This window comes from Aptenodytes patagonicus, chromosome 5, assembly GCF_965638725.1.
Source record: "Aptenodytes patagonicus chromosome 5, bAptPat1.pri.cur, whole genome shotgun sequence".
NCBI lineage: Eukaryota > Metazoa > Chordata > Aves > Sphenisciformes > Spheniscidae > Aptenodytes > Aptenodytes patagonicus.
Window position 1 is genome coordinate 67,461,345 of NC_134953.1, and position 23,867 is coordinate 67,485,211.

The window sequence follows — 23,867 nt, forward strand, 5'->3', positions numbered from 1 at the left end:
TTAGCCTTGCCCAAGGAGTCCTCTGTCACCTACAGGGTATGGTGGGGACAGGGCCCCCAGGGATATTACTGCCATGGGGTGGGATGGCCAGGGCAGGGAGGGTCACAGGTGGAGCTGCCACCCTCCTGCACCCGCCTTAGTGCCACCAGCTCTGGAATAGGGGTTTTTAGAGAGAAGCAGATAACTGTTACCTATTTTTATATAGTTATGATTTTTTTTAATTTCTGTGTTGGGTTCCTATATGCTTCACAGTGAGCAGATCCCCCAGCCTCCCAGTCCCCGTCCCCCCCAACCTCTGCCCCATCCCATCCAGGGGGGCTCCCCAGAGCATGGAAGTGGAGGAACCCCCGGCTTGCGGGGTGAAAGAGGGACCTGGCTCTGCCTCCAGCCCCATTTCCCCAACACTGGGAGCTTCTGCTGCCTTCACCTGTCCTGACCCACGGCCCCACGAGCTGTAATCCCCCTCCTGCTGCACCTGCAGGATCAGAGGCTGCCAGCACCAAACCCATCCCGGAGAGAAGAGGGCACCAGGGGGGTGGTAATAAACCCTAATGACACCCTGGGGAGAGGAGGAGGAGGAGGGTGACAGGCTCTCTCCAATCTCTTGGGTCTCTAAATAGACAAAAGAAAAAAAATCCCTGTTTGCAGAAGTGTCTCCTATATTTGTAAGAAGCAAAGACAATGCTGTGATAGAGGCTGAGCTGAGCTTTTAACCAGCCAGATTACACTTAGCAGGAGCATTTACCTCTGCCTCTAATCTGCCTGCCACAAAGACTTGCTAACTCCTTCCCGGATTTAACTGGAAGGCTTGAACTCTTTCCACAGAGGAGAGAGTTAAGCCCGAGCTGGTGCTGGAGGGCTGCGGGGGCCACGGTCAGCACTCCCCCCAGGCACATCAGGTTTGGGCTGGACGTTTTTGCCTCAGACTCAGTTTTTTTCTGGCAAGCTGGTCCCACAGGCAGGACAGGCAGGAGAGGGGCAGGTGCTGGGAGCCCCTCGGTCCCTGGGAGCTCGGTGCTGGTGGCTTCAAAATCAGAGCCTGGGCAGAGCAAAAATTTGGACATTTCTGAGCAAAAATCACTGCTGCTTAAATGCAGAGCAGAAGTGAGAGCTCTGAAGGAGCCACCTGGCAGGCGCAGCCCCTCTTGTTTTCAGCTGGATTTCTTGCAAGAACAGAAAACATCCGTAGCCGGTGCTGGGTGGCTGGGGCAGGCGGGGGGGGGGAAGGCTGCTGCAGGATACAGCCACGCTCCCGACACCCGTGGCCAGTGTCCCCTGGCTCCCTTGACTTCCCCACCCCAGAGCAGCCACATCCTCCATCGCCTGCACTGGATCAGGCCCATCGGTCCTCAGGGCCTAGGGCACTGATGCCTGCTGGCAGGCACTGGCACCACAGCTGCGTGCAAGCAGGATCCAGTCCTTTATGAGTATTCCCTTGCAGGATGTTTCGCCTCCATGCCAGGGAGGGGAGAGACAAAAATCCCGGCCCTTAGCCCCGCAGCACACCTCTATGGCACCCCACGGCACAGTGACCCCGCGCCACTGCCGGGGGCCACGGTGCCCCATTACAGGATTTCAGTGGGAGGCTTTGGGGCAGGGGGATGGGGACGCAGCACAGGCTGACGTCACCGAGCTGGCCGGTGTCGGGCAGCCCGCAGCTCCAGCAGCGCTGCCGGAACAAGCGTCTCTGCAGCAGCCCGCAGCCCGCCGGTGCAATCCACCGGCGAAGACGGCTCAGCTGGGAGAGGGGCCAGGAGAAGGGTTGGAGCGGACGCCAGTGCTGGCACGAGCCCGGCTCTGCTCCGCAGGACCCGGCCCGAAGGGCTGCCCACCCTCGGTCTAGCTCCGCGCCGCCAGCACTAAGCCCTGAGTGCCAGGTTTGCAGGCTGAGGCAGGAAGGAAGCGTGAGCTGAGACAGCAGAGCCAGGGCTGAAACCTCCCCTGACTTCTGGGAACCCGGTGATATCGGAAATTTCCCTCCTGGCACAGCTGCGCGGGAGGGGACGGCGAGTCCCCTCGGCCAGACCTCGCACGGTCTCCCTCCATCCGGCAGCACCTCCCAGGGCGCGGGGGGGTGTGAGCCTCCGGCACAGCCCAGGCCAGGGTGACACACATGGCCACCGTGCCGCCACCACCGTGCCGCCGCCACCGCTCCAGCACTGGCTCATCGCACAAAGGCCAGAAGCCAGGCACAGCCAGGGGGTTTCCCAGCTCGGCCACGGCCACGGGTGCCCCAGGGCTGAGCCAGCTGCCAGCCAGCAGCGCCCACCCCAGCCTCTGCGTGCCTTTGCTGAGCTGCTCAAGTGGTTTCTGCCATGGTTGGGGCCTTCCCTGCGTTTCCTCTGCCGGCACAGCTGGCTGCCCCAGTGCCACCACACTGGAACCAGCGTGCAGGGCTGGGGGCTCCCCTGGGCATGGCAGCAGCTGTAGCCGCTCCATCTGGGGTTAATGTTCACAGCATCGCCGTCAAGCATTACACTGGGTGGCAGATAGCACCTGGCAAGAGAAAATCCACCTCACATGTTTCCAAACTTGGCGCCGGGACCTGTGCCGGGCTGAGTGCACCAGGCTGCAGCCGGCAGCAGCAGGGCAGCCGGCCACAACGGCCCTGGCTGCAGCGGGAGCCGCAGCTGCGCCGGCGGGGGAGGACATCGGCCCCCAGCGGGTCCTGGCCCCACCGAGAGGTTTTCTGCCCTTCGGGATGCATCTTGGGGCAAACGGCTGCTCTGGCCACAGGGTCCCAGCAGGGACGGTGTGCGTAGGGCTGGGGTGGTAGGTGGGGATCCCGCCAGTGGCGTGCTCCAGCCTCCTGCATGCCAGCTTCCAGAAATCACCTGAAATCCTACGTCAAAGGTGCCCCTAGCACCTTGAAGGCATCTGGGCAGGTTTCAGGCCCACCTCCTATGTTGACTCTTGTGGTGGGAGCTCTACAAATGCCACCAGGTGCACGAGGACACTCTGCAACCAGCTCCATGCTGGGATGGGGGTTGTTGCTGGAGAACAAGGAAGCGTGATTTGGTCACCAAAGCTTTTGGGTAATGAAGATACATTCTTTTGGGACTGTTGCCTTCCTAGTCGAAGCAGAGGGCTCCTGCCTCTGCCGCGCTTCATTAGCTGCCACCTGGCACAGGGCTGAGCAGTGATGCCCATGGGCAGCGGTGGGTCCCTCCTGTCTGAACCCATGCAGAGTCTCTGAATATCAGAAACTCCAGCTGTGGTCTGCCATCCCCACCAGCCGCTGGCTCCCCCGAAACCCCCTCCCAGGGGAAAAAACCTCCTGAATTTCCCCTTGGAAACCAACAGCGCTGCATGCTGGGGTAGCGGGAGGGGAAGGGGGGGCCATTGCTGGACCACAGGTCAGAAGAGTCAGCCAGGTTTCCTTCTTCGCTGGCAGCCCCGAATTCACGGTGACCTAGCGCTGGTGTGAGTGGAAAATTAGCCATCCCTAATGATGAGCTCCATGGCCATGCCACAGCATCCCATCCCTGCAGCAGCATCCCCCCGCCAGCTCCTCCTCCCTCGCACCCAGCCCCAGGTGGGTATAACCCAAGGGGTCTGGCACACAGATGGGGGGGCTCTGACCTGGGGCAAATGGTTGTGTTTCGAGGCTATGAGGTGGCAAACAGATGTGCACCATCAGGCTGCGAAGGGCAGGACCCAGCTATGGAGAAAAGCAGATTTGCAGGCAGGAGGGGGGTATCCCATGCCCAGCCGTGGGACACCCCCCCCATGCACACCCTCCTCCCCTGCCCAGCCCTGCAGGGCTGGCACCTGTGGGTGCAGCTCCACAGGATCCAGAGTGGATGGGGACCCCAGAAATGGTGAGAACTGGCTCCATCTGGGGGCGAGCCCAGGGTCCGGGGTGTGTGTGTATATGTGTGTGTTACACACACCCAGGAGCCCACCCCTCCTTTCTCCAATTGTATTCCTCACCCGCTGCCTCCCTAACAAGCAGCCCACCAAATTTCAACGTCTTCACCCAAACAAACAGCAGCAATCTCGGGGAAACGCTTTTCCCGCGGGCCAGGGGCCGGGGCAGGTGGGCAGGACTGCAGAGCCCCCCCGCTCCCTTCCTCCAGCCTGCCGGGCAGGGGGCCAGCTTGGCTTCCGCAGCCCTTTCTGCAGGCAGGGCTGGTATGTGCACCACAAGCTATAGATGGCCCGGCTGCCGCTTACAGTAAATCTGAGTAAGTTGTTTTGGGCAGAGCATTTGAAGTCCCACAGGCAGCAAACCGGCTGTATCCTACTGGCACAATCATCTGCCGCAGGCATCTCCTGTTTCCAGTGCACCCTTTGGCTTTCCCAGCGCACTCTTTGGCTTTCCCAGCACTGACCCGCCGCATGTCAGCCTCCGTCATTGGCGCGAAGCTGCTTTCCCAGGGCTTCCCCACCTTCCCGGAGGCAGCCAACATCATGGGGACAAGAGCTGTGTCTGCCGTCAGCCCCCCTTGTTTTGGCTGCAGGTGTGCAGGAAAGCCCGTGAGGAAGGATGCTGAGGCACTCGGTGCTTGCCAGCACGGTCCCACAAACCGCTGCCCGGCCACCCTCTTGCTGCTTCTTTCTCCCGTGGCTGCCCTCCGGCCATCAGCTGCAATCTCCAGTGGAGGGTCTGGGGGATTTTTCTGCTTTCTTGGGTGAATGTGAAATCTTTACCCCTGCGGTAGCCAGCAGATGAACCTGAAGCACCACTTAAGCATTTCTTTAAGGGCTTAAGTGGGATTTACATGGTGAAGATGCCTGCTTCAGCCCTCTTCATGGATGGTCAACTCCAAGCACTGGGAAAAGGCAAGGTTTGGCTTAACCAGAAGAGTTTCTCTGAGCCCTCAGGATCACGTTTTGCATTTTTCTCTCCCTTACCCACAAGGATTTTCTCCCTACCCACTTGTTAAGTGAAAACCACTGAGGGTCTCATGTCACCGGTGAGTGTGAGGCTTGGGGCTGCAAAGACTGTCGCACACCTCACTTCACATTTGCACCCCAAGTCCAGAGGAAGCTGAGGTGCACGCTGGCAAGAGATTCAGCCTCGTCTGTTGAATGACCAAGAAGCAGAAAGCAAGCGAGGCACTAAGTCGCCCAAGGACAGATCACCTCCGATGCTGAGCCCTGCCACCACTGACCCAGAGGCCTGGGGACATTGCCCCAGAGCAGCTCTGCCAGCCCCATGACGTCTTCTGCATTTGTCCCAACCTTTCCCTGCATGGGAAAGGATGCACAGCAGACACAGGCAAGGGATTTTCCAGGGTGGGAGCTTGCTCCTAGTCTGGTTTTTCAGAAGCAGGCTGCAAGCTTGTGAATCAGAAGTATTTTTCAAGTTGGTTCCTGCAGTGGAAGTGATCAAATAATTGTTTATACACCCGTCTGGCCCAACGGCTCATGCTCATGGAGCAGAAACTTTCTGTCAGGGCTGCTGGGATGTGGTTCCCCTGTGATGCTATGGCATGTTTCTAAGAGGAAGATGTTGAGGCTGCAGGTGCCTTTCCAAGGCAGAGCCATGCCGTAGTCCAGGCACACTGCTGGCCAGTCACTGGGCCGGATTCGTGCCGCCTTTCTCTCCGTGGAGCCACAGGAGGGTTGTACCCGGCAGCAGGCTTTCCCCTGTTCTGCTTGCCCAAGAGGGTGCTCCCAGCATCTTCTCCACTCCTCGTCCTCTCCTTCCCTCTCCAACCAGTTTGCAACTCCGAGAGCCCACCTCTGGCTCTCCCCACCTCCCTGTGCTCCCCATGCTCGAGCAAGCGTCTGGAACAACCCTGCTGCTCCGAGTGAGGATGGAGGACATGCATCGCCATGGGAAAGTCAGGCTTTCCCAGCGGCAGCCTCCTCCAGCCCCCAAAGTGACAGTGACATGAATGTTTCTATTCAGACCAACCGTTTTTTCAGGCATTTGTAACTCCCTCTAATGTGTTTTTCTTTTTCTCTCTCCTTTGGGGTTGGAATTATTCTGGCTTTGTGCAAAAACCAACTCTGAAGTGTTCGGGGAGTGGAAACTTCCCATTATACTTTTGAAAAATAATATTAATCTTCCCTCTCTTTTTATGAAGAGCGCTCTCCCCAATGGCTCAGGACTGGAGGTAGGCATTTGGTGTGGAAATAGCCCTTGATAAAGAGCCCTTTTGACATTTGATTTTCACAGGGCCAGCTCCAAACCAACCGTGGGGGGCACCGGGTGCCAGCAGGGCTGGGCCCCAAAGGGCACCCAGGAAGGATGCAGGGCAAAGGGGAGGTGCTGGCAGACCCTTATCCTGCCTGCCTGCCATTTCTCTGAGCAACAGGCAGGTGTTTCCAGGCTTTCAAAGACAATGAAACCAGAGGGATTTCCATTCATGAAAACTGCCCTTGGCCTGATTCAGCTCCAGGACCTAAGGCGGGTGCCCAGCCTGCAGCGCGCCGGAGTGACGGACACAGCTCTCAGCCATCCGTGCCATCTTCCCTCTGACAGCACAGTGGCACCGAGCTCTGCAGTCCCATAAGCACGGCTGTGCTGGTCATGCCATTGCTTCTGCACCAGCCATGCCCCACGCCCTGCCACTGCCCACAGCAGGAGCCTGTGGCTCTGGCTAGAAGACACTCACGCTTCCTAAGAGCAGGTCTCTACCCCTTTGCCCAGGGCAAGAGAGGCCTGGTATCTCCCCATCAACCGCAGAGACCAGAGGGGAATGCAAGAAGCAGAATTTGGCCTCAGGTGCAGGAATGCAATGGCAAAGGGAAGGAGAGGACACACTGGCTGATCCCATCACCCGCTGGGCTCCCCAAAACACCTGTGATGAAACCCATCCACTGCGGGGAGCCAGGGCCATGGGGCTGTGCCATGAGGATGATGTGCCTGAGCTCGGTGTGTCTAGAGGTGGGGGCAGGTTAGCTGGAGCGCCGCAGACCAGGACAGCATCCGCAGGTGACAGCATCCCCATGCATCCCTTGCTGCAGGGACACAGGGGACGGTGAAGTGGATACTTGCTTTGGGAGCAAGCCACTGTCTCGAGGTGCCTCTGGTGGCAGGAAGCCTGGTCACCCGTTTGCTTCTTCCAGTCTGACATTGCTCCTAGCTCCTTATTTAGTGGTTTTAGCATCCACCAACTTTGCCTCCTGTAGTGCAGCAGCAAGTTTTTCTCTCCTTCCCCTGCCTCTCCCCCTCCTACCGTTTTCTCTCATTTAATCCCTCAAAGCACTTTTAAGAGGCCATTCATCCGGGAGGTATCGCCTAAAACAAAGTTGTATTGTGTACATTTGGTCAAAGCAAGATAAGAGCTTCCAAGCGGCCGGGCAGTAAAGGTGGCTTCTTCGGGTGCTGGCAGCTCTCACAGAGCACGCAGTGTTTGGGATGTGTTAACCCACCGGCCGGGATTTCCATAGGTCCAATACCCCTCTTCACTTTCTGGCAGGTTCTTGGCCTGGAAACTGTTGTATTAAACCTTAGACCAGTATGTTGGCCCGGTAATCAGTATTGCACTATTTACTTTGTCTCTCCCCTTTTTCTTTTCGGAGACAATATATATTTTATGCTTTGTCAGCAGAAGGCAGGGCGAGAGCTCACCCTTCGGGGCGTCCCACTCCTCCTGGAAGCTGCAGGCACCCAGCACTCCGGCAGCTGCCGGCTTTGCCTATGCTCTGCAAAGAGCTCACGTCCAGCGCGTGTTCTTGGCACCGAGAAACAAAAGGTTTTGCACTTTGGTCTCTACCAACCTGCGTGTTGTGAGAGAGACCCGGCCGCCTCTTTACCCAAAAGCTTTGTCCTCAGTAAAATCTGAAGATGTTGCAAGTTTTGTTTGATCATCAAGGAACAGAAGAACTGCCGGACATCTGGAAATCCTGGACGCGAGCACCATGCCAGCACAGCTCAGCCCTAAGGCACGTGCATTAGCAAGACCAACGCTCCCAGGAGGCAGGGGACCAGCCGCACACGTGCTGCGCAGTCCCTCCATGCACAGGCAGTAAAGCTGATGCCTTCCAAATGCTCTGGATTTGTTGCACGTTTAGAGGACATCTGTGCTGCACAGGCACTGATGGGCTCAGGCTTCCAGCAAATGGCCAAAAGATTTACCTGGTGTGCTGGGAAGCTGAACTTCATGCTGCAGTGGCTGATCTGCCAGCATGTGCCCACCGACAGCTATGCCACTGCAGCCAAGACTTAGTGAACCTGTGAAATTTTGGGGTTTGATGGTGATGAAGTCCTGCCTGGTGGTGCAAAGCGGTGTGGTGGTTTGCAGGGATGAGGGAAGCATTTTCCACAAGGCAAGTGTGGCAGCAGGGACACGGAGTGAGTTCTTGGTGCCCTGAAGTCCCACCTGTCCTCCAGGAAATCGATATTCTCCTGGGAACCCAGCATTATTGAATCGAAATCCCCCTTCAGGTTTGGAAATCTTCAGCAGCTAAAGAACCCTAATGCAAAAGACAGACAAAAAAGGGTCTTAAAGAAGCTGATCTGCAAGTTGCCTTTGCTCAAGCCTTCCCTGCACATCACCTTGGCTGGACGAAGAAGGCATTGCATTCATGTGCTGGTTTTTAAATGATTACCCTACCCAGCGCTGTTTGTTTTATTTCCCCGCTTAGCGTTCAGAGGCTGTTCTTCTTGCGCTTATTTACTGTAAAGCAAAGAAAGCCAGGGAAAATGATCTCCAAAGCAAATAGAGCCATGTTTCCATTTGGGAAAACTTAGAGGGAAAGTGCGTGTAGCTAAGCAACAATGCATGATGGTAAATGGGTCATTTTCCAAGGCATGAATTGCATGTGGATAACTGCAAGGAAAACAACCCCAGCCAACACGCTGCCGACGTTTGAATTCTTGGCCTAAGCGATTAATAAGAAATGAGATGATTTTTCAATACCCCTGAGAGCTCCCTGGGTTGTTATGGGGTTTTTTCTCCTGCTTTCAATCTCCACCCAAAACCTCGGGTGGGAGTCTCTGTTACTGCGGCTGGGCAGAGCTCTGAGTACGGATGCGTTGCAAGCGAGGTTCCCTGGACCCGCAGAGTGATGGGTCAGCCCCACCACATCCCAGGGAAAGGGACAGGGACAAGGGAGTCCCACGGCAGGACTGGGGACTCCGCCATGAGAATCTTCCTTCTGTTTAGGGCCAGAGTGAAGCCAGCATTCACTCGTGCATTAGCACTGAAGCTTGATCTCAACCTCCCCCCAGCAGTACCTAGGCATGGCTTTGCTCACTTATCCTCCCTGTGAAACTAGATAATCTCCACTGCAAGAAAAGGGGTGCGTTTTCTTACCATGGGGTAACATGGTATGGATATACCAGGGTACTAGTACTAGGATAACACTGGCTATGGGATCATAAAATCGTTCAGGAAGCCAGGAACGGGAGACTTGGCTGGAAGATAAATAGGTGAGGTCACGTTTGGTTGGAGGCGTAACGTCCATGTCACGTAGCTGCTGCATCATGGGTGCCTGGTTCAGCCACGGGTGAAGGGTTAAGGAACCCTTCAGCCTTCCATCCTAGGGCAGGAAAACTATTGTGTTGCGGGTTTTTTTTCATAATAATAACAAATCTACAGAGTTCAAGCTTTGCATTTGCAGAAGTGACCACTCATCTGGGCTTTTCCAGAATTCCTCCTACCAGGAATGGTGCCACCTTCAAACTGGTGCTGGCAATTCAGCCTGAAGGTCACCAAGTGAGATGGCAGCAGAGCAGGGACGAGACCTCACTTTTCCTAGACGTGCCGTTGATTTCCTCTTCCTGCCGCTTGCATCACTGGCTGTGATCAAAACATACACTGCCATGTTTATTAAAAAGAAAGAGTTATTGCAGGAAGGTATTGGGATTATTTCTGTCCTCCATGAATGAAGTTCTACAGTTCCTCTTAAAAATCAGACCTGAGGAATTTACAGAGTGGTTATTGTACATTCCTTGGGGAAAAAAAAAAATCTGAGCAAGTAGTTCCAGTGCATTAAAGCAATGAATAGAGGAAGTGAAAAATATTTTAAATTCCTATACAGTGTTACATTTCAAAAATGTCCTGGTTTGGGACATTAGAACTGGGGGGGTGGCTTTTTTCTTTCTCTTGTTTCCCTTCTAATTTCTCTGAACTTGTTACAAGTCTCCTTCCATTTTGCTCACCATTTCCAAGCGACTAAATAGAGAGAGGCCTGGAATGATGACAGACATGCGAAGTGCACAAAGGGACCGGAGTGTGGTCTGATAATTCTGTAATTGGAGCTGCTCGAGGCGAAATTTTTTTCAAGCCAGTGTAAATGGGGATCGCTGAAACCCTTAACAATCGGTCTGTCAGGCTGCTTCTTTAATGGATTGCTCTGTTTAACTCTCTCTGTTTGTCACTGGCAAGATGACAAGAGAAATTAGTGTACTGGAAAATATAAGGTAACTGGCAGCTCCCCAGCCCGGTTCCACGGCCCCGCAGACCCCGGGGTGCCACAGCGCCGGAGCCCGGCTCACCGGCTGCTCTGCCGCCTCCGTGGAGAAGGAGGAGGGGAGCCTGCAACCTCCTGCCCTTCCTAGGGGTAGGAAGACCTGCAAAAATACCCTGCAGCTCTGGGACTGACACAGTGAAGAGTGTGTGGGGAGAAGGGGGGGTCCCCTCCATGGCTGTGGGGTCCCTGAATTGCCGTGCACAGCTGGCTGCAGGCTGGGATTGGGGTGGGGAGAGCACCTAAGTGTCCTCCCAAGGCCAAGTCGCAAACCTTTCATCAGCTGCAAACTGGCTTTGTCTTCTGCTTTTACACCATGGATACTTCTTTTTTTTTAAGCAACTACGGGCTAATGTCTGTCTTCTGGGGGCGCTGGGTGTAGGGTGGGAGCAGTCACGGTCAGAGAAGATGCTTCCAGTGTGTGTGTGAGTGTGAGTGTGCATGAGCACATGTGAGTGCGTGCAAGTGTGCGCTGCTTTGGAGATGCTCCGACACCTCCATTGTTCGCAGCCAGCCTCTGAAATTTGGCAGTGACGATGCCCCGAGGCTAGAGATGTACCTTTCACTTTTCCCATGAAATTCCATTCTGGTTTGGCTGAGTTATAAAAAAAAAAGTTTGAAAATCACCATTTCCCTTCTGCTGCCTGCATTCCTCAGGAAAACTTTGGCAGCCTGTCAAAACAATAACTGAACGTGAACTTTCTAAAGAGCTGGCCCGGTGCTGTCTGCCAAAGCAGCAATTCAGCACAGCTCAGCACGGCGTGTCCTTTCCCTCACCCCCCCGTGCCCACCCCCTCGCACACCCATCCCCGGGCACCCTTCGGCACAGACGTGTCCACCCTGGACACCAGTGGGCAGAGCACGGGGTTGGCATACGCTGCCTGGCTGCAAAAGCCACACACGCACCTCCTCTCCCCTCACAGGAGAGCAGCTTTCCGCTTCCAGCCCCGACCGTTACTCCTGCGATTTTTGGGGCAGAAACCTCTGGAGCAGTGAGGACAGGCCAGTCCAAACCTTGCTGAGGAATACCTTAGGTCCAGCTGCAATAACCTACGTTGTAGACATCTATTTAAAAGATCTCGTTCTTTTTTTTTTTTAATGTTATTTCCTATGTTAAAAGAATGTTGTTTACAATGCAAAGCCAAGTGCTTTTAAGTTAGGAAATGCCTAATGTATGATTCCTCGCAAGCTCAGCTCTGTGTGCACGCATTGTGCTACGACCTTTACGTACATGAGCCCCTATTTCGACCTCTTTCCTTGTCATGTGGACAGGGGAGGGAAGAGGGCACGGGCTGCTCCGACAGCTGTAAATAAGACACTTCCTAACATTGAAGTGTTTCATTTGAATGTTTTTGCAGACCGCATATTATTCTTTAATACAGGTTTTTAATGCAATGTATAATTTTCAAACCAAAGCACCCGACTTCGGCACACTTGCCAGAGTTTTTCCTCACCACAGAAATGCGGCCGCATCTGGGGCGGAGCGAGGCAACTGTTTTGCAGCCTATTAGGACATAAAATGACTCTAAAGCACAGAGGCAGCACAGTCCTTGTTGAAAGTACCCATTACATTTCACATGAAGGTGCAGGAGGATGCGGGGAGGGAAACTGCTGCTACTTCACCCCCGCAGGGGTTAATACTCTTAATCTGGTGGCAAATGCTTTGTGGTCCTGGGGTATTTTCGGGGCTCAGATTGTACAATTCGAGGGAAAGATGGTGCTTGCACCATCCCCGTGCTGCCAGCACTGCGCTGGTTCAGGAAGACAGGATGAACCTCTGCCTTTCCCAGCACCTCTTCTCCTGCCAGCAAGCCCCAGGTTTAGCTCGCAGCGCACTGAGACACGCTGAGACCCCAGAGGCAGCGTCTGAGCCAAAGGAGACTAACCCTCCTGTCTTCCCTCATCTCCTCGTCACCAGGAGGTGAGAAACAGGCGGGAATAATCTGTTAACTAAACCAAACTGCCGCGACTGGTTGTTCTTGTGCTGTTACTTGCAAGATGCGGCCGCCCCCATGGGAAGCTGGCCACCAATTACGGCAGATACTCCACAAATCCCAGTGTCTGTGCAGCGCAAGGCTAGTAATCTCGTGTAGCATTTACTGCCGGCCAGGGAGACGTCCTTTCCAACGCGAACGCAGCTCTACCTTCTACAAGCTCCCCTCCAGCAGGCCCTGAGCTTGTGCTAATGGTGAAGCTAATACTTGGATCTCGGGAGTGGCCAGGAGTCTCCAGCCTGCCCCAAAAATCTCTCATCATTTTAGTGCGTTTGGCTGGCAGCACTGTGGATTCAGTCCCCCTCCCTCCTCCACCCCTCCAACTATAAAAGCCTGTTGTGGCCTACATTCAGCTGTTGGATATCACATTATCATGGCTCGGCAAAGAGGAAACCAAGTAGTTTGGCACAAATGGCTTTTCTGTGTTCAGCCTGTTCCAGCGCGGGTCCGTTCGGCTCCTCCTGAAGCACATGGAAGCGCTCAAAACTTCAATATTTAATCTTGCCTTGAAATGCAAATTGTGAGATCCAAGGAAATGAAAGCCATAGCCATCGACGCGGGGACGTCGGGGAGGCAGCAGACGCTGTGCTCGCCTCTTGCCTTTCAGCCTCCCTTCGTGGCGGTGGCTGCTGGCAGGGCTGCAGGAGCTGCCCCTCTCCCGCTTAGTGTGGGGCACCAGGACCCTTTCTCAAGCACTGTACCCCTTGGTCACGCGTTGTCATTATCGCCATTATTTTATTTCAGTGTTTTAATGCAGCTTTTCCCGACTTGGAGTGATCTAGTGCTCAGCCGGACCCTGAGCATCCCTGAGTGCTCGGCGTGCTCCCGGTTTTGTTTCTGTTCTCCGAGGGCACTGCCGTGATGCTGGATGCTCAGACTTTGTGCCCGTGGAGAGATGCACCAGCAGAGGGGATTTTGCAGTGTGTAAGGCAGCACATCTGCCTCCCTCTCCCCGCCCCGGCACACACATGCACACAACCGCTCGCCCCTATTGCAAGGCAGGCAGTGTGGTAGGAAAGGGAGCGCCCCATGCATGCATGTTGGGAGCCAAGTAATCCTGGATATATTACAAGCACAGTTTTAAGAAATAAAAACACATTAATATTCTGTTCTCTCAAGGCATTATCCTACTGTTTACCATTACACACAATCCTTTGCCTTAAATTGCATCTTTGATTAAAGCAGCAATGAGAGAAACCAGTGCTAATAACAAAATGTATTCTGCTTTAAATCACTAAAGCGAAAACATCAATAAGCTGTAACCATCAGTGCCGCCATGAAAATGAAAGCAACCGCCATGGGAAACAGCAAGGATGAAATCCACTTTGCCAGCATAAAAACCAAGTAATTAGGTCTTATGTGGGTGGAACTTATAATGAGGTGCAGGAAGGGGGAAAATGAATTTCAACCCGAGCCTGCCTCCTCCCCCCCCCCCAAAGAGCTGCTAATCCAAGTTTGGGGGCTGCAGTAGGGACAGCAGCCCCATTTGTCAGTTCCGCGGGGTCTGCAAAGCAGCATCCACGTCTCCACCTGCACCCACTGCCCAACACTTGTGGGGCTGCTCTGCAGCCCTGCCCCGCACACTGTCGGTGGGCAGCGGATGGTTTGTACCCAGTACCAACTTAAATTTCACTGGGGGAGAGGGATGTGCTTCCAAGGAGGGCATTTCACTTTGAGCAAGCTCGAGCTGATATATTGTATCAGCCCAAGAAATTTAATTTAAAAATTAGAATAAAGGAGTCATATCTGGTTATCATGGATTAATCAGAGTTTGTGGTTGGGGATATAAAATTAATTTATCTACAGTGAGTTATTTGAATCAAAGCCCCGTGCTCCTCTGCAGCTGTCCGTCCCCCAAGGAGCTCTATTACTGGAGCAGCACTGCTCTCAATTGCTTGCCATGGAAGTTGTGATACATCAGCAAACTTCAGATCCTCTGCGCCCAGCTCTTCCCACATACTCTTACGTTGGGTATAGCCTTTCAGTTATTCAATGTTGTGGTCACCCTCCGGTTCACCTAAGCCAGGAGTATGTTTTCAGGAGCTTTCTACCTGGTGCTAGAGCAGGAGAAACTATTCATAACTTTCTCTTCCATGCTTTAAAGTGCAAATAAAGCAGACAACTTCAGTGCTGGGTTTTCTAACGTTCTCTGACATCTCCGCAGCAGACCAAGGTGCTCATCTGTCCTTGTGCCTGCGACACTGGTTGGACGTCTCCGGAAACGGCTTTTCCTTAATTTCTCAACAGCTGTCATTTTGCCTTTAAAGGTGCTTCGCCGCACTAAGACCAAGGCTGGCTGCTGAGCTGGCTGCATTTCTGCCTCCCGCCGGTGCTCGTGGGCTGTGGGCTCAAGGTCTGGCCATCGGGATGTGGCTGGCAGGCAGGCTGAGGTTGTTTCATGTGTGTTTGCAGCTCCGATTTATCCCAAAGCTTGTGAGAGGCAGCCTTCCGGTTTCATGCCTTTTCCTCTGCTTTTTTCCCCCCTGGTTATGTCGCTAGAAAGAGTGTTGGGTTTCCCCGGGGGGTCACACTCTAGTTAGTGGACGGTTACGATGCCCTCTGAAACGCTCAGGTTATTATTTGGAATACACAGCAGGCAGCTGCCAGGGACCTGCAGAAGTAAGGCAGGGGAGGAGAGCCCATGTTTCTGGCAGCAGCAGCAGGGCAGGTAGCTGGGGGTGGTGCGGTGGGGTCGGCCAGCCCAGGCCCCAGCCGGGGATGGGGACAGCGGCTCTACCTGCAAAGGGCCTCCTGGGCCTGGGCCGCGACCCTCTCCCGCAGACCCCATCCCCCGTGGGGGGCCGACCCTGGCTGGAGGGTAGCAGGTAGGCCCGGCGCTGCGGGGCACGGGCCCGGGGGGGGGGGGTGTGTGCAGCCCCCCGTCGGTGTGGGCAGGGGGCGTTCCCCCACCGGTAGCGTTGGGGCCGGCTGTAGCGGGGGGCGCACGGCCCAGCCCGGCGGCTGCCCCGGCCGGGGTGCAGGGCCTGGGGGTGCCCGCGCGCCCCCTCAGCCGCGTCCCCCCTTTCCCCCTCAGCGCTCGCCTTTCTTTGTCCCGCTTAGTAACCGGGGCTCCCAGCCAATCGCCATCGAGCCGGCCGGCTTCGCCGCCAGCTGATTGGGTGAGCCGCCCGGAGCCCTCTGCCAATCCCGGCGCTCGCTGCTCCCCCTCAGACAAAGACAGCAGCTCTGGCAACTGGGCTCAACTCCCCCCGCCCCCCGCGCGTGCTCCGCGGCAGCAGCCTCTTGGCGACGGGCCAGCCGAGGGACCTACCACCTCCCCTTCTCTCCTCAGAAGAGGGGGGGGGTCGGTAGGAAAAGGCGGCGAGGGAGGCGGCCGAAGTGGCGAAAGGGAGCCGGGGAAAAGTTAGGAAAGTGGGGAAATAGGTTTTTGTTTTGTGCCAAGCTTTCTTTCTGGGCCTGCCTCGCCGGCGCGAAGAGGGGCGTTTCCCCCTTCTGCTTTTTTTGCCCACCCCCTCCTCTGCCCCGTGGAAGCGCCCGCTCGCACGACCCCCCCGCCTCCGTTCCTCCTCGAAGGGGTTAAAAAGCCGGCGCGAAGCCCCGCCCCCGGGGCCCCTCCCGCGCGGCGCCGGGGGGGCGTGGCCTTCTCCTCGGCAAGAGGCGGTTGGCGACGGTTGGGCCCCTCAGAGCCTCTTAAAATGAAACCTAGCGGGGCCGGCAGCGCCGCAGAGAGCCCGGGGCTGCGACCTGCCGGAGCCGCCCGGGGCCGCCGCCTGCGCCGCGCGGGGCTGCCAGCTGGGCACGGCGGGCGACGCCGCCGCGGGCTGCCCGCCCAGCGCTGAGCCGAGCCGAGCCGGCGGGGACCGCGGGCCGAGCGGCCCCCAGCGCTGCCCGCCCCGCTCGGGCTCCGCGCCCGCCGTTATTGTTGCCCGCCGCCCCTTCCTTTCTCCTCCGCCGGCGGAAAGAATTTATCCAGAGACCGAAATCTCCCCTTTTTATCCGCTTCTTCCCACCCCCCGCTTTTGTCTGGGGTTTTTGTTTTGCTTTCAGCCCGGTGTTTTAAAAATACCCCGAAAATGGCGATTTTCAGAGAGAATTCAGGAAAGTGGCTTTTCTATGGAAAGGTGTCTTTTTAAACAAAAAGAAGCACTCTCTATATAGTATATATATAACTACCTATCTTAGTTTCTGCAGGGCAGCTGCTGAGGTGGCTTATGTAGTGGTGGGTTTTTTTAATTAAGTTTAATTTCGCGATTTTTTTTTTAATTATTTTTTTGCTAGAAGTGTTATTTTAGAGCGGGGTGGATTCTTCCCGGCTTTTTTTTTTTTTTTTTTCCCCCTCCCCCCTCCATTAAAAGCCGAGAAAGCCAATCTTATTTATAAACCTGCCGGGACTTGACTGTCGCGATGTACAACACGGTGTGGGATATGGACCGCGATGACACGGACTGGAGGGAAGTGATGATGCCCTATTCCACTGAGCTGATATTTTACATTGAAATGGACCCTCCAGGTAGGGAGCCGAAGCCTGCGTGCCTGCCTGTGCACCCCTCGCAGCGGGTCGGGGCCGCCTTTCATTCCTGCCTTCTCTCCCTTACCCGTCCTCCCCTCCTTCTTGCAGACTTTTCCCGTTTGAAAAAGGAGGGGGAATCTGCAGAGGGGGAGGGGGGGGGAAGAAAAAATCTGTAGTTAAACTTTGATGCCTGCGTAAACTTTTCAGGGACTTGAACCCGCTGTCTCCTGGGCAAAAGTATTTTAATACTGTTTTTTGGGAGGGTGGGAGGATAATGGCAATTTATGGTGCTTTTTGGGAGGTGGAAGGAGGCAGGAGGAGGAGAGCTGCTCGCAGCCCCTCTCCCGGGTCTCCTTTTTTTTTTTAAGCCTTTATTGAAAACCATTTATTTTGGCTGTATTCACTTCTAGAGGAGCATTTTTATTAGCCTCTTCACCTGTGTGCCTTTATGTGCCTGTAACACTTTGATGGTAGTGATTTACCTACCTCCATTCAGTTCCAGTTTAATCGCTTTTACAGTCTCTGAGACCCTTTTCTCGCCAGCTCTCTTCCAGCACTGACAGATGAGGTGTGTGTTGTCGCTGGGTTTTGGTGCTGGGCAGCTAATACTTGGGAACAGGCTGGAATCCATCCCTGGAGGCACTGTTACTTTGATAACGCTTAATAACCTTGTTCAAAAGGGTTTCATGCAACTGTTTTTTTTTTTTCCCTCATGGATTGCCAATGCTGAAAATGAAGAAATGCGTTGTCCCCTTGCTTGCCTGAAGTTCTTAGATGGCACAGAAAGTTTCTTTTGTGTCTGAAGAGTGGGGGAAGGCTTACCAAGGAGAAGAGGTTGAGTCTTTCTTTGGTAATGAATTAAAGTAAGCTTAAATGGGTACTGGTGAAACCGTATCTATACCTGTAAGAGTCTAACAGGCTGAGGGCAGTAAGATAATTGAAGGGCCTTTATGTTCTCAGGTCTGTGATTTGTACAGCCAGAAGGTACAGTAAAATATGCATCAAAAATCTTAGCCTGCAGAGAAATTGATAGCAAAGTGCTTCTAAGTGGTATCTTCTGTGTGGCATGTACTCTTAGACTTTCAAAATGCGCTTTTCAATCTGTGCTTGAATTGTGGCTTGTATCTCCCAAGTGTGGTTTAGTCTCTTTGTTTCAGCGCAGTGAGCTCTTTTTTTTCCTCTCCTTAGGTATGTGGTACTTTAATTAAAAGAGGAGGAGGTGATCATCCTGAGATTTTTGGATCTCAAGGACCTGTACTCACTTCCTCTGGTAACTCTGATGCTTTAAAAATTGGACAGATCTCTCAGACGCACAATACTGGCCCCTACTCGTTAAATTCTTGCATAGCTGACACTACCTATTTTTAGATGTTACTCTTGAAAGCAAAAAGTTCAGTCAAATCTGTTTGCTTCTGTGAATTTCAGAGGGTATCTTTCTTGTAAATGCTTTTGACCTTAACTGTTCATGAGGTTAGTATTTGTATTTGCTTGTATCAAGCAAACAAAAACCTGAGTTCCATTGTAGGTGACTTAAAACAATTGGTGTGGGGTTTTTTATTAAAAAAAAAAAATAAAGCCCCTTGAATGGCTTAGTGCGAGGAGGCTGCTAAAAGGGGCTGGCCTAACTTAACTGGTCAGAAAACAACTTTCCAATATTTCTGCAGGAATTTGGCCACGCAGCCTTACAAAGTTTATGTTAAGAAGCAGTACTTCTGTCATGAATAATGCCAGTATTTCCATCATTGAAGTCCTATTGTCGGGGATCAAGGCTCTGCATGGTCCAAACACCCGTTAGCAAAAGGACTTAATTTTACATGCTGATCCCTGAAGTGTTCAGTAACTTTATCTTTCATATTTTTAAACTAGAAAAGCCAGAGCTGGAAATTATGCATGGGATGATCCCCATGTGTATGTCCTGATTTCACAGAGCTATAACTTTTAAATTGCAGGGGGAGGGAGGGAGGGAGGGAGGCAAGGAGGGAGAGTGTGACGGAGGTGGTCTGCTTTTTCCTTGTCCAGAGGTGGGGTGGGAAAGTGTTTTCTGGTCTGGGATGATAGGTCATCCCTACGGGGACTGTGGAGGAATTTATTTGGAAGACTTAAACTCTCGGCATGCCTTGGGATAAAGTGACTGCATTTGCACCCGGTAACAACCACAACTCCATTTGGCCTCCTTCCAACAAAAATTTGTGAAGGTTTTCAGTATAGCATTCCCCGCGCGGTGGCTGGAGTTCCTGAGCAGCTGAATGGTGGCAATATGTTTTCTCAGCAGCGCACAAACTAACAATATGCAGCGAGTGTCCCTGCTGCCAAAGGAGGCAGCACGGTCTTTTGTTCACAGAACTTGCGTGAAGAGATCCCTAGTTGGTCTTTATGCTGCAGGACTGGGCATCTACCGATACCGGGAGCCAAGTGTCTCAAATCACGCATGACTGCTCGTGATTACATTTTAGTGTGTCTAAACTTCAGGCAGAAGAGAAAAGCAAGGTGAACATAATGTGCGGTGTCACCCGTAACCTCTAAGTCAAGGGTGGGGATACTGTTTCTTGTTAAGGGCCAGTAGACATTTAATTTATCTTGGCAGGCCGTCTTAATACCCACCTTAGTGTTGCCCAATAATAATGCAGAAATAAAATCCTGTGATGGCAGGCAGCCTGCAGTGCAGCCGTAGCTTCTGTCAGGCCTCAGTGCACCTGCACCAGCTTATCAGTGTGCTTGTGTTTTCTATCTGGGGTTGTAGGTGTAAATGGATGCTCAGAGCAGGTCCTGAAGCCTCTCTGCTAGAAGGCTTGCGCAAAAGTTCAAAAATAATAATAAAGTTGATGCCTCTCTCACACAGGAGTTTTTTCCAACTCCAGCAGAGGCAGGGTCAGGCAACAAGGGATTGCTAGGTTTCTGCTAGCTTTTAATCCATCCTAAACATAGGAGTGGGACAGTTTTCCTAAACAGTACAGTGGAACTAGGGATTCAGTTCTGCCAGCCTTGCAAAGCATGCCTTACAGCAGTACAACTAATACAGGAGCAACAGTGGTGACAACCAGCAGGGTGACTACTGTTCCCTAATTTTTTTGTTTGCGAACAGAGAAGGAGTTGTGGGTGATGTGATGGTTGGAGGCCGTCTTGGGCATAGCAATCACGAAATGATGGTGGTTTTGATTCTTGGAGAAGTAAGGAGGCGGGTCAGCAGAACCTTGGACTTCCAGAGGGCAGACTTTGGCCTGTTGAGGAGACTGGTTGTCAGAGTCCCTTGGGAGGCTGTCCTGAAGGGCAAAGGAGTCCAGAAAGGCTGGACATCCTTCAAGAAGGAGATCTTAAAGGGGCAGGAGCAGGCAATCCCCATGTGCCGAAAGACGAGCCAGCGGGGAAGACCACCGGCCTGGCTGAACAGAGAGCTTTGACTGGAACTCAGGAAAAAAAGGAGAGTTTATGACCTTTGGAAGAAGGGGCAGGCAACTCAGGAGGACTACAAGGATGTCGTGAGGTTATGCAGGGAGAAAATTAGAAGGGCCAAAGCCCAACTAGAACTTAATCTGGCTACTACTGTAAAAGACAATAAAAAAATGTTTATATAAATACATTAGCAACAAAGGGAGGGCTAAGGAGAATCTCCATCCTTTATTGGATGCGGGGGGAAGCATAGGACAAAGGATGAGGAAAAGGCTAAGGTACTTACTTAATGCTGCCTTTGCCTCAGTCTTTAACAGTAAGACCAGTTGTTTTCTGGGTACCCAGCCCCCTGAGCTGGAAGACAGGGGCAGGGAAGAGAATGAAGCCCCCATAATCCAAGGGGAAATGGTTAGCGACCTGCCACACCACTTAGACAAACACAGGTGTATGGGGACGGATGGGATCCACCCAAGGGTACTGAAGGAGCTGGCAGAAGTGCTCACCAAGCCCCTTTTCATCATTTATCAGCAGTCCTGGCTAACTGGGGAGGTCCCAGTTGACTGGAGGTTAGCAAATGTGACACCTGTCTACAGCAAGGGCTGGAAGGAGGATCCGGGGAACTACAGGCCTGTCAGTCTGACCTTGGTGCCAGGGAAGGTTATGGAGCAGATCATCTTGAGTGCCATCACGCGGCATGTACGGGACAACCAGGTGATCAGGCTCAGTCAGCATGGGTTTATGAAAGGCAGGTCCTGCTTGACTAACCTGATCTCCTTCTATGACAAGGTGACCCACTTAGTGCATGAGGGAAAGGCTGTGGATGTTGTCTACCTAGACTTTAGTAAAGCCTTTGGCACCGTTTCCCCCAGCATTTTCCTGGAGAAACTGGCTGCTCATGGCTTGGACAGGCACACTCTTCGCTGGGTCAAAAACTGGCTGGATGGCCGGGCCCAGAGAGTTGTGGTGAATGGAGTTACATCCAGTTGGCGGCTGGTCACGAGCAGTGTTCCCCAGGGCTCAGTTTTGGGGCCAGTTCTGTTTAATATCTTTATCAGTGATCTGGACGAGGGGATCAAGTGCACCCTCAGTAAGTTTGCAGACGACACCAAGCTGGGCGGGAGTGTTGATCTGCTCGAGGGTAGGAAGGCTCTGCAGAGGGACCTGGACAGGCTGGATCGATGGGCCAAGGCCAACTGTATGAGGTTCAACAAGGACAAGTGCCGGGTCCTGCACTTTGGCCACAACAACCCCATGCAGCGCTACAGGCTTGGGGAAGAGTGGCTGGAAAGCTGCCTGGCAGAAAAGGACCTGGGGGTGTTGGTCGACAGCCGGCTGAACATGAGCCGGCAGTGTGCCCAGGCGGCCAAGAAGGCCAATGGCATCCTGGCCTGTATCAGAAATAGTGTGGCCAGCAGGAGTAGGGAAGTGATCGTGCCCCTGTACTCGGCACTGGTGAGGTCACACCTCGAATACTGGGTTCATTTCTGGGCCCCTCACTACAAGAAAGACATTGAGGTGCTGGAGTGTGTCCAAAGAAGGGCGACGAAGCTGGGGAAGGGTCTAGAGCACCAGTCTTATGAGGAGCTGCTGAGGGCACTGGGGTTGTTTAGCCTGGAGAAAAGGAGGCTGAGGGGAGGCCTCATCGCTCTCTACAACTACCTGAAAGGAGGTTGTAGCGAGGTGGGTGTTGGTCTCTTCTCCCAAGTAACAAGCGATAGGACAAGAGGAAATGGCCTCAAGTAGCGCTGGGGAGGATTAGTTTGGATATTAGGAAAACTGTCTTCGCCGAAAGGGTTGTCAAGCATTGGAACAGGCTGCCCAGGGAAGTGGTTGAGTCACCATCCCTGGAGGTGTTTAAAAGAGGTGTAGATGTGGTGCTTAGGGACATGGTTTAGTGGTGGACTTGGCAGTGCTAGGTTAACGGTTGGACTGGATGATCTTAAAGGTCTTTTCCAACCTGAACGATTGTATGAGTCTATAATGCTTTTTCCTTGTGCTTGCATGGCTTTTGGCGTAATGAAGTGTATCGCTGGCATAAGGTATAGGATCTATATGTGGCAAATAGTACTAGGTGCAACTAAATAATGTTCAGTGTCTAAAGACAAAACTGGAACCATCAGTTGCATATAGCTAACATAGTAGTTTCTAAACTTTCTAATCAGGATTAATTTAGAGTATTATGGCCATAGCAGCATCTTATGCTGGTTCTGGCATTAGGAAACTGGCTGTCAGGGGTTCACTCACATGTTTGTTCTTGCTGTGGGTCTTGCTGTCTGAAAAGACAAGGAAATAGGTTACTGGATTGAGTTTAGTTTTAATTTAATGACATCTGTTCAGGTCTGCAAAAAGTTGTTGCTGCCATAAGTTAAGTTTTTGAACAGAGGATGTGGAACTGACTGCGAAAGTTACCAGAGTAGCTAAAGCATAACTGCCTATGTATTACCATGCTTCAAATAAGTAGGACTAAGTAATGTCTTTCCCTCTGCAGATCTGGGATATATTATCAGTTGTGTTGATGATAAAATGTGTAATCACTGAATACATTTTGTCACAGTTGGATGAAAATCAGTAAGAGTGTTCCTCTGGGATTTCAGACACAGATGTCAGCAAAGATATTTGGCTCAACTACAAATTAGAGGTTAGTTTCATTTGTGTGGGTTATGAAGAAAACCACAAGTTTAAAGTAGGCTTACTAATGCAGAATGGGCTCTGTCTATTTATGAGCAGATAATAGAATAAGTGTTTGTCCTAAAGCTATATGAAGGCTACCTTCTTGAAGCCTGTTAGGCCCAAATATGACCAACCACGTTTATAACTTGACCCAACCATCTTTTTCAAGAATATTACTCTTCCTTGCCTCATGTGCTGAGACCGGCTGTAACAATGCTGTTGTTACAAAATCTTTTAATAAAGAAGGGGGGGGCAGCAATAATCTACAGGCTGCTTAGTTTCATCTACTTTGCAAAAGCAGCACTGCCATTGTATGAGTGAGACAAGCATTCAAGGGAAAAAGTGTATTTATTCATTATCATTTCTATTTTCTTCTCATATACAATTTGACAGCCCTTGTTTTAGGGGAGTGATACTATAATTGTAATTTGGAAAACATAGGGTTCTGATCTCAAGGGCAGTGTTTACTCGGATACCAGTCCTGCTGTATCATTATCAATGTTATAGTGGAAACTGAATGTGGCTTCTCAAATGGGGTTTGTGGTATGCAGTAGCCAGATGTAGGTGAACACTGCATGTCTATGCCTGACTAGTTTTCCAGTGGGAGAACAGATGCAAATTTTAATAGCATCGTCAGTATTGTCCTTCAGCTTATCTGAGCTGACTCCAGAAGCTTATCAAAGAAAAGTTCTGCTCTTACACATCTTAAAAAAAAAAAAAAAGTAGTTCTACTAGTGCATGTAATCAAGACAGCAGCACTGTAGCAGCAACTGTCTTTGATGCAAATTTAAGTCTTGCTGAAAGTCACTTTTCCAAAAAAGCAGATGTTGGGGGTTGTGAGTTTCCTTATTACAGGAGGGAAGTTTGTGCAGACTGTTTTGGGGTAGAGCAGGGAATAAATAAGGCTTAGTCACTTGTATTCTGCATATCCTGGAAAATGTTTTGAATTGGAGTCTCAGCTCCTATGAGAACAG

The 23,867-nt window shown here is 52.5% G+C and overlaps 1 protein-coding gene across 2 annotated transcripts in view; it reads left to right on the plus strand.

Moving 5' to 3' along the window:
- Positions 1–23,867, plus strand: part of PIK3R3 (phosphoinositide-3-kinase regulatory subunit 3) — an 87,866-nt gene that overhangs the window by 33,529 nt on the left and 30,470 nt on the right. Inside the window, exon 1 of one of the 2 annotated variants that reach the window (XM_076340287.1) lies at positions 16,227–16,836. The exons of the other annotated variant lie outside the window; for it this stretch is intronic. Coding sequence (XP_076196402.1) covers positions 16,731–16,836 — 106 coding nt within the window. The 5' untranslated portion in view covers positions 16,227–16,730. Of the gene's footprint in view, positions 1–16,226; positions 16,837–23,867 lie in introns of those variants that run through there. 2 annotated transcript variants of the gene reach the window in all.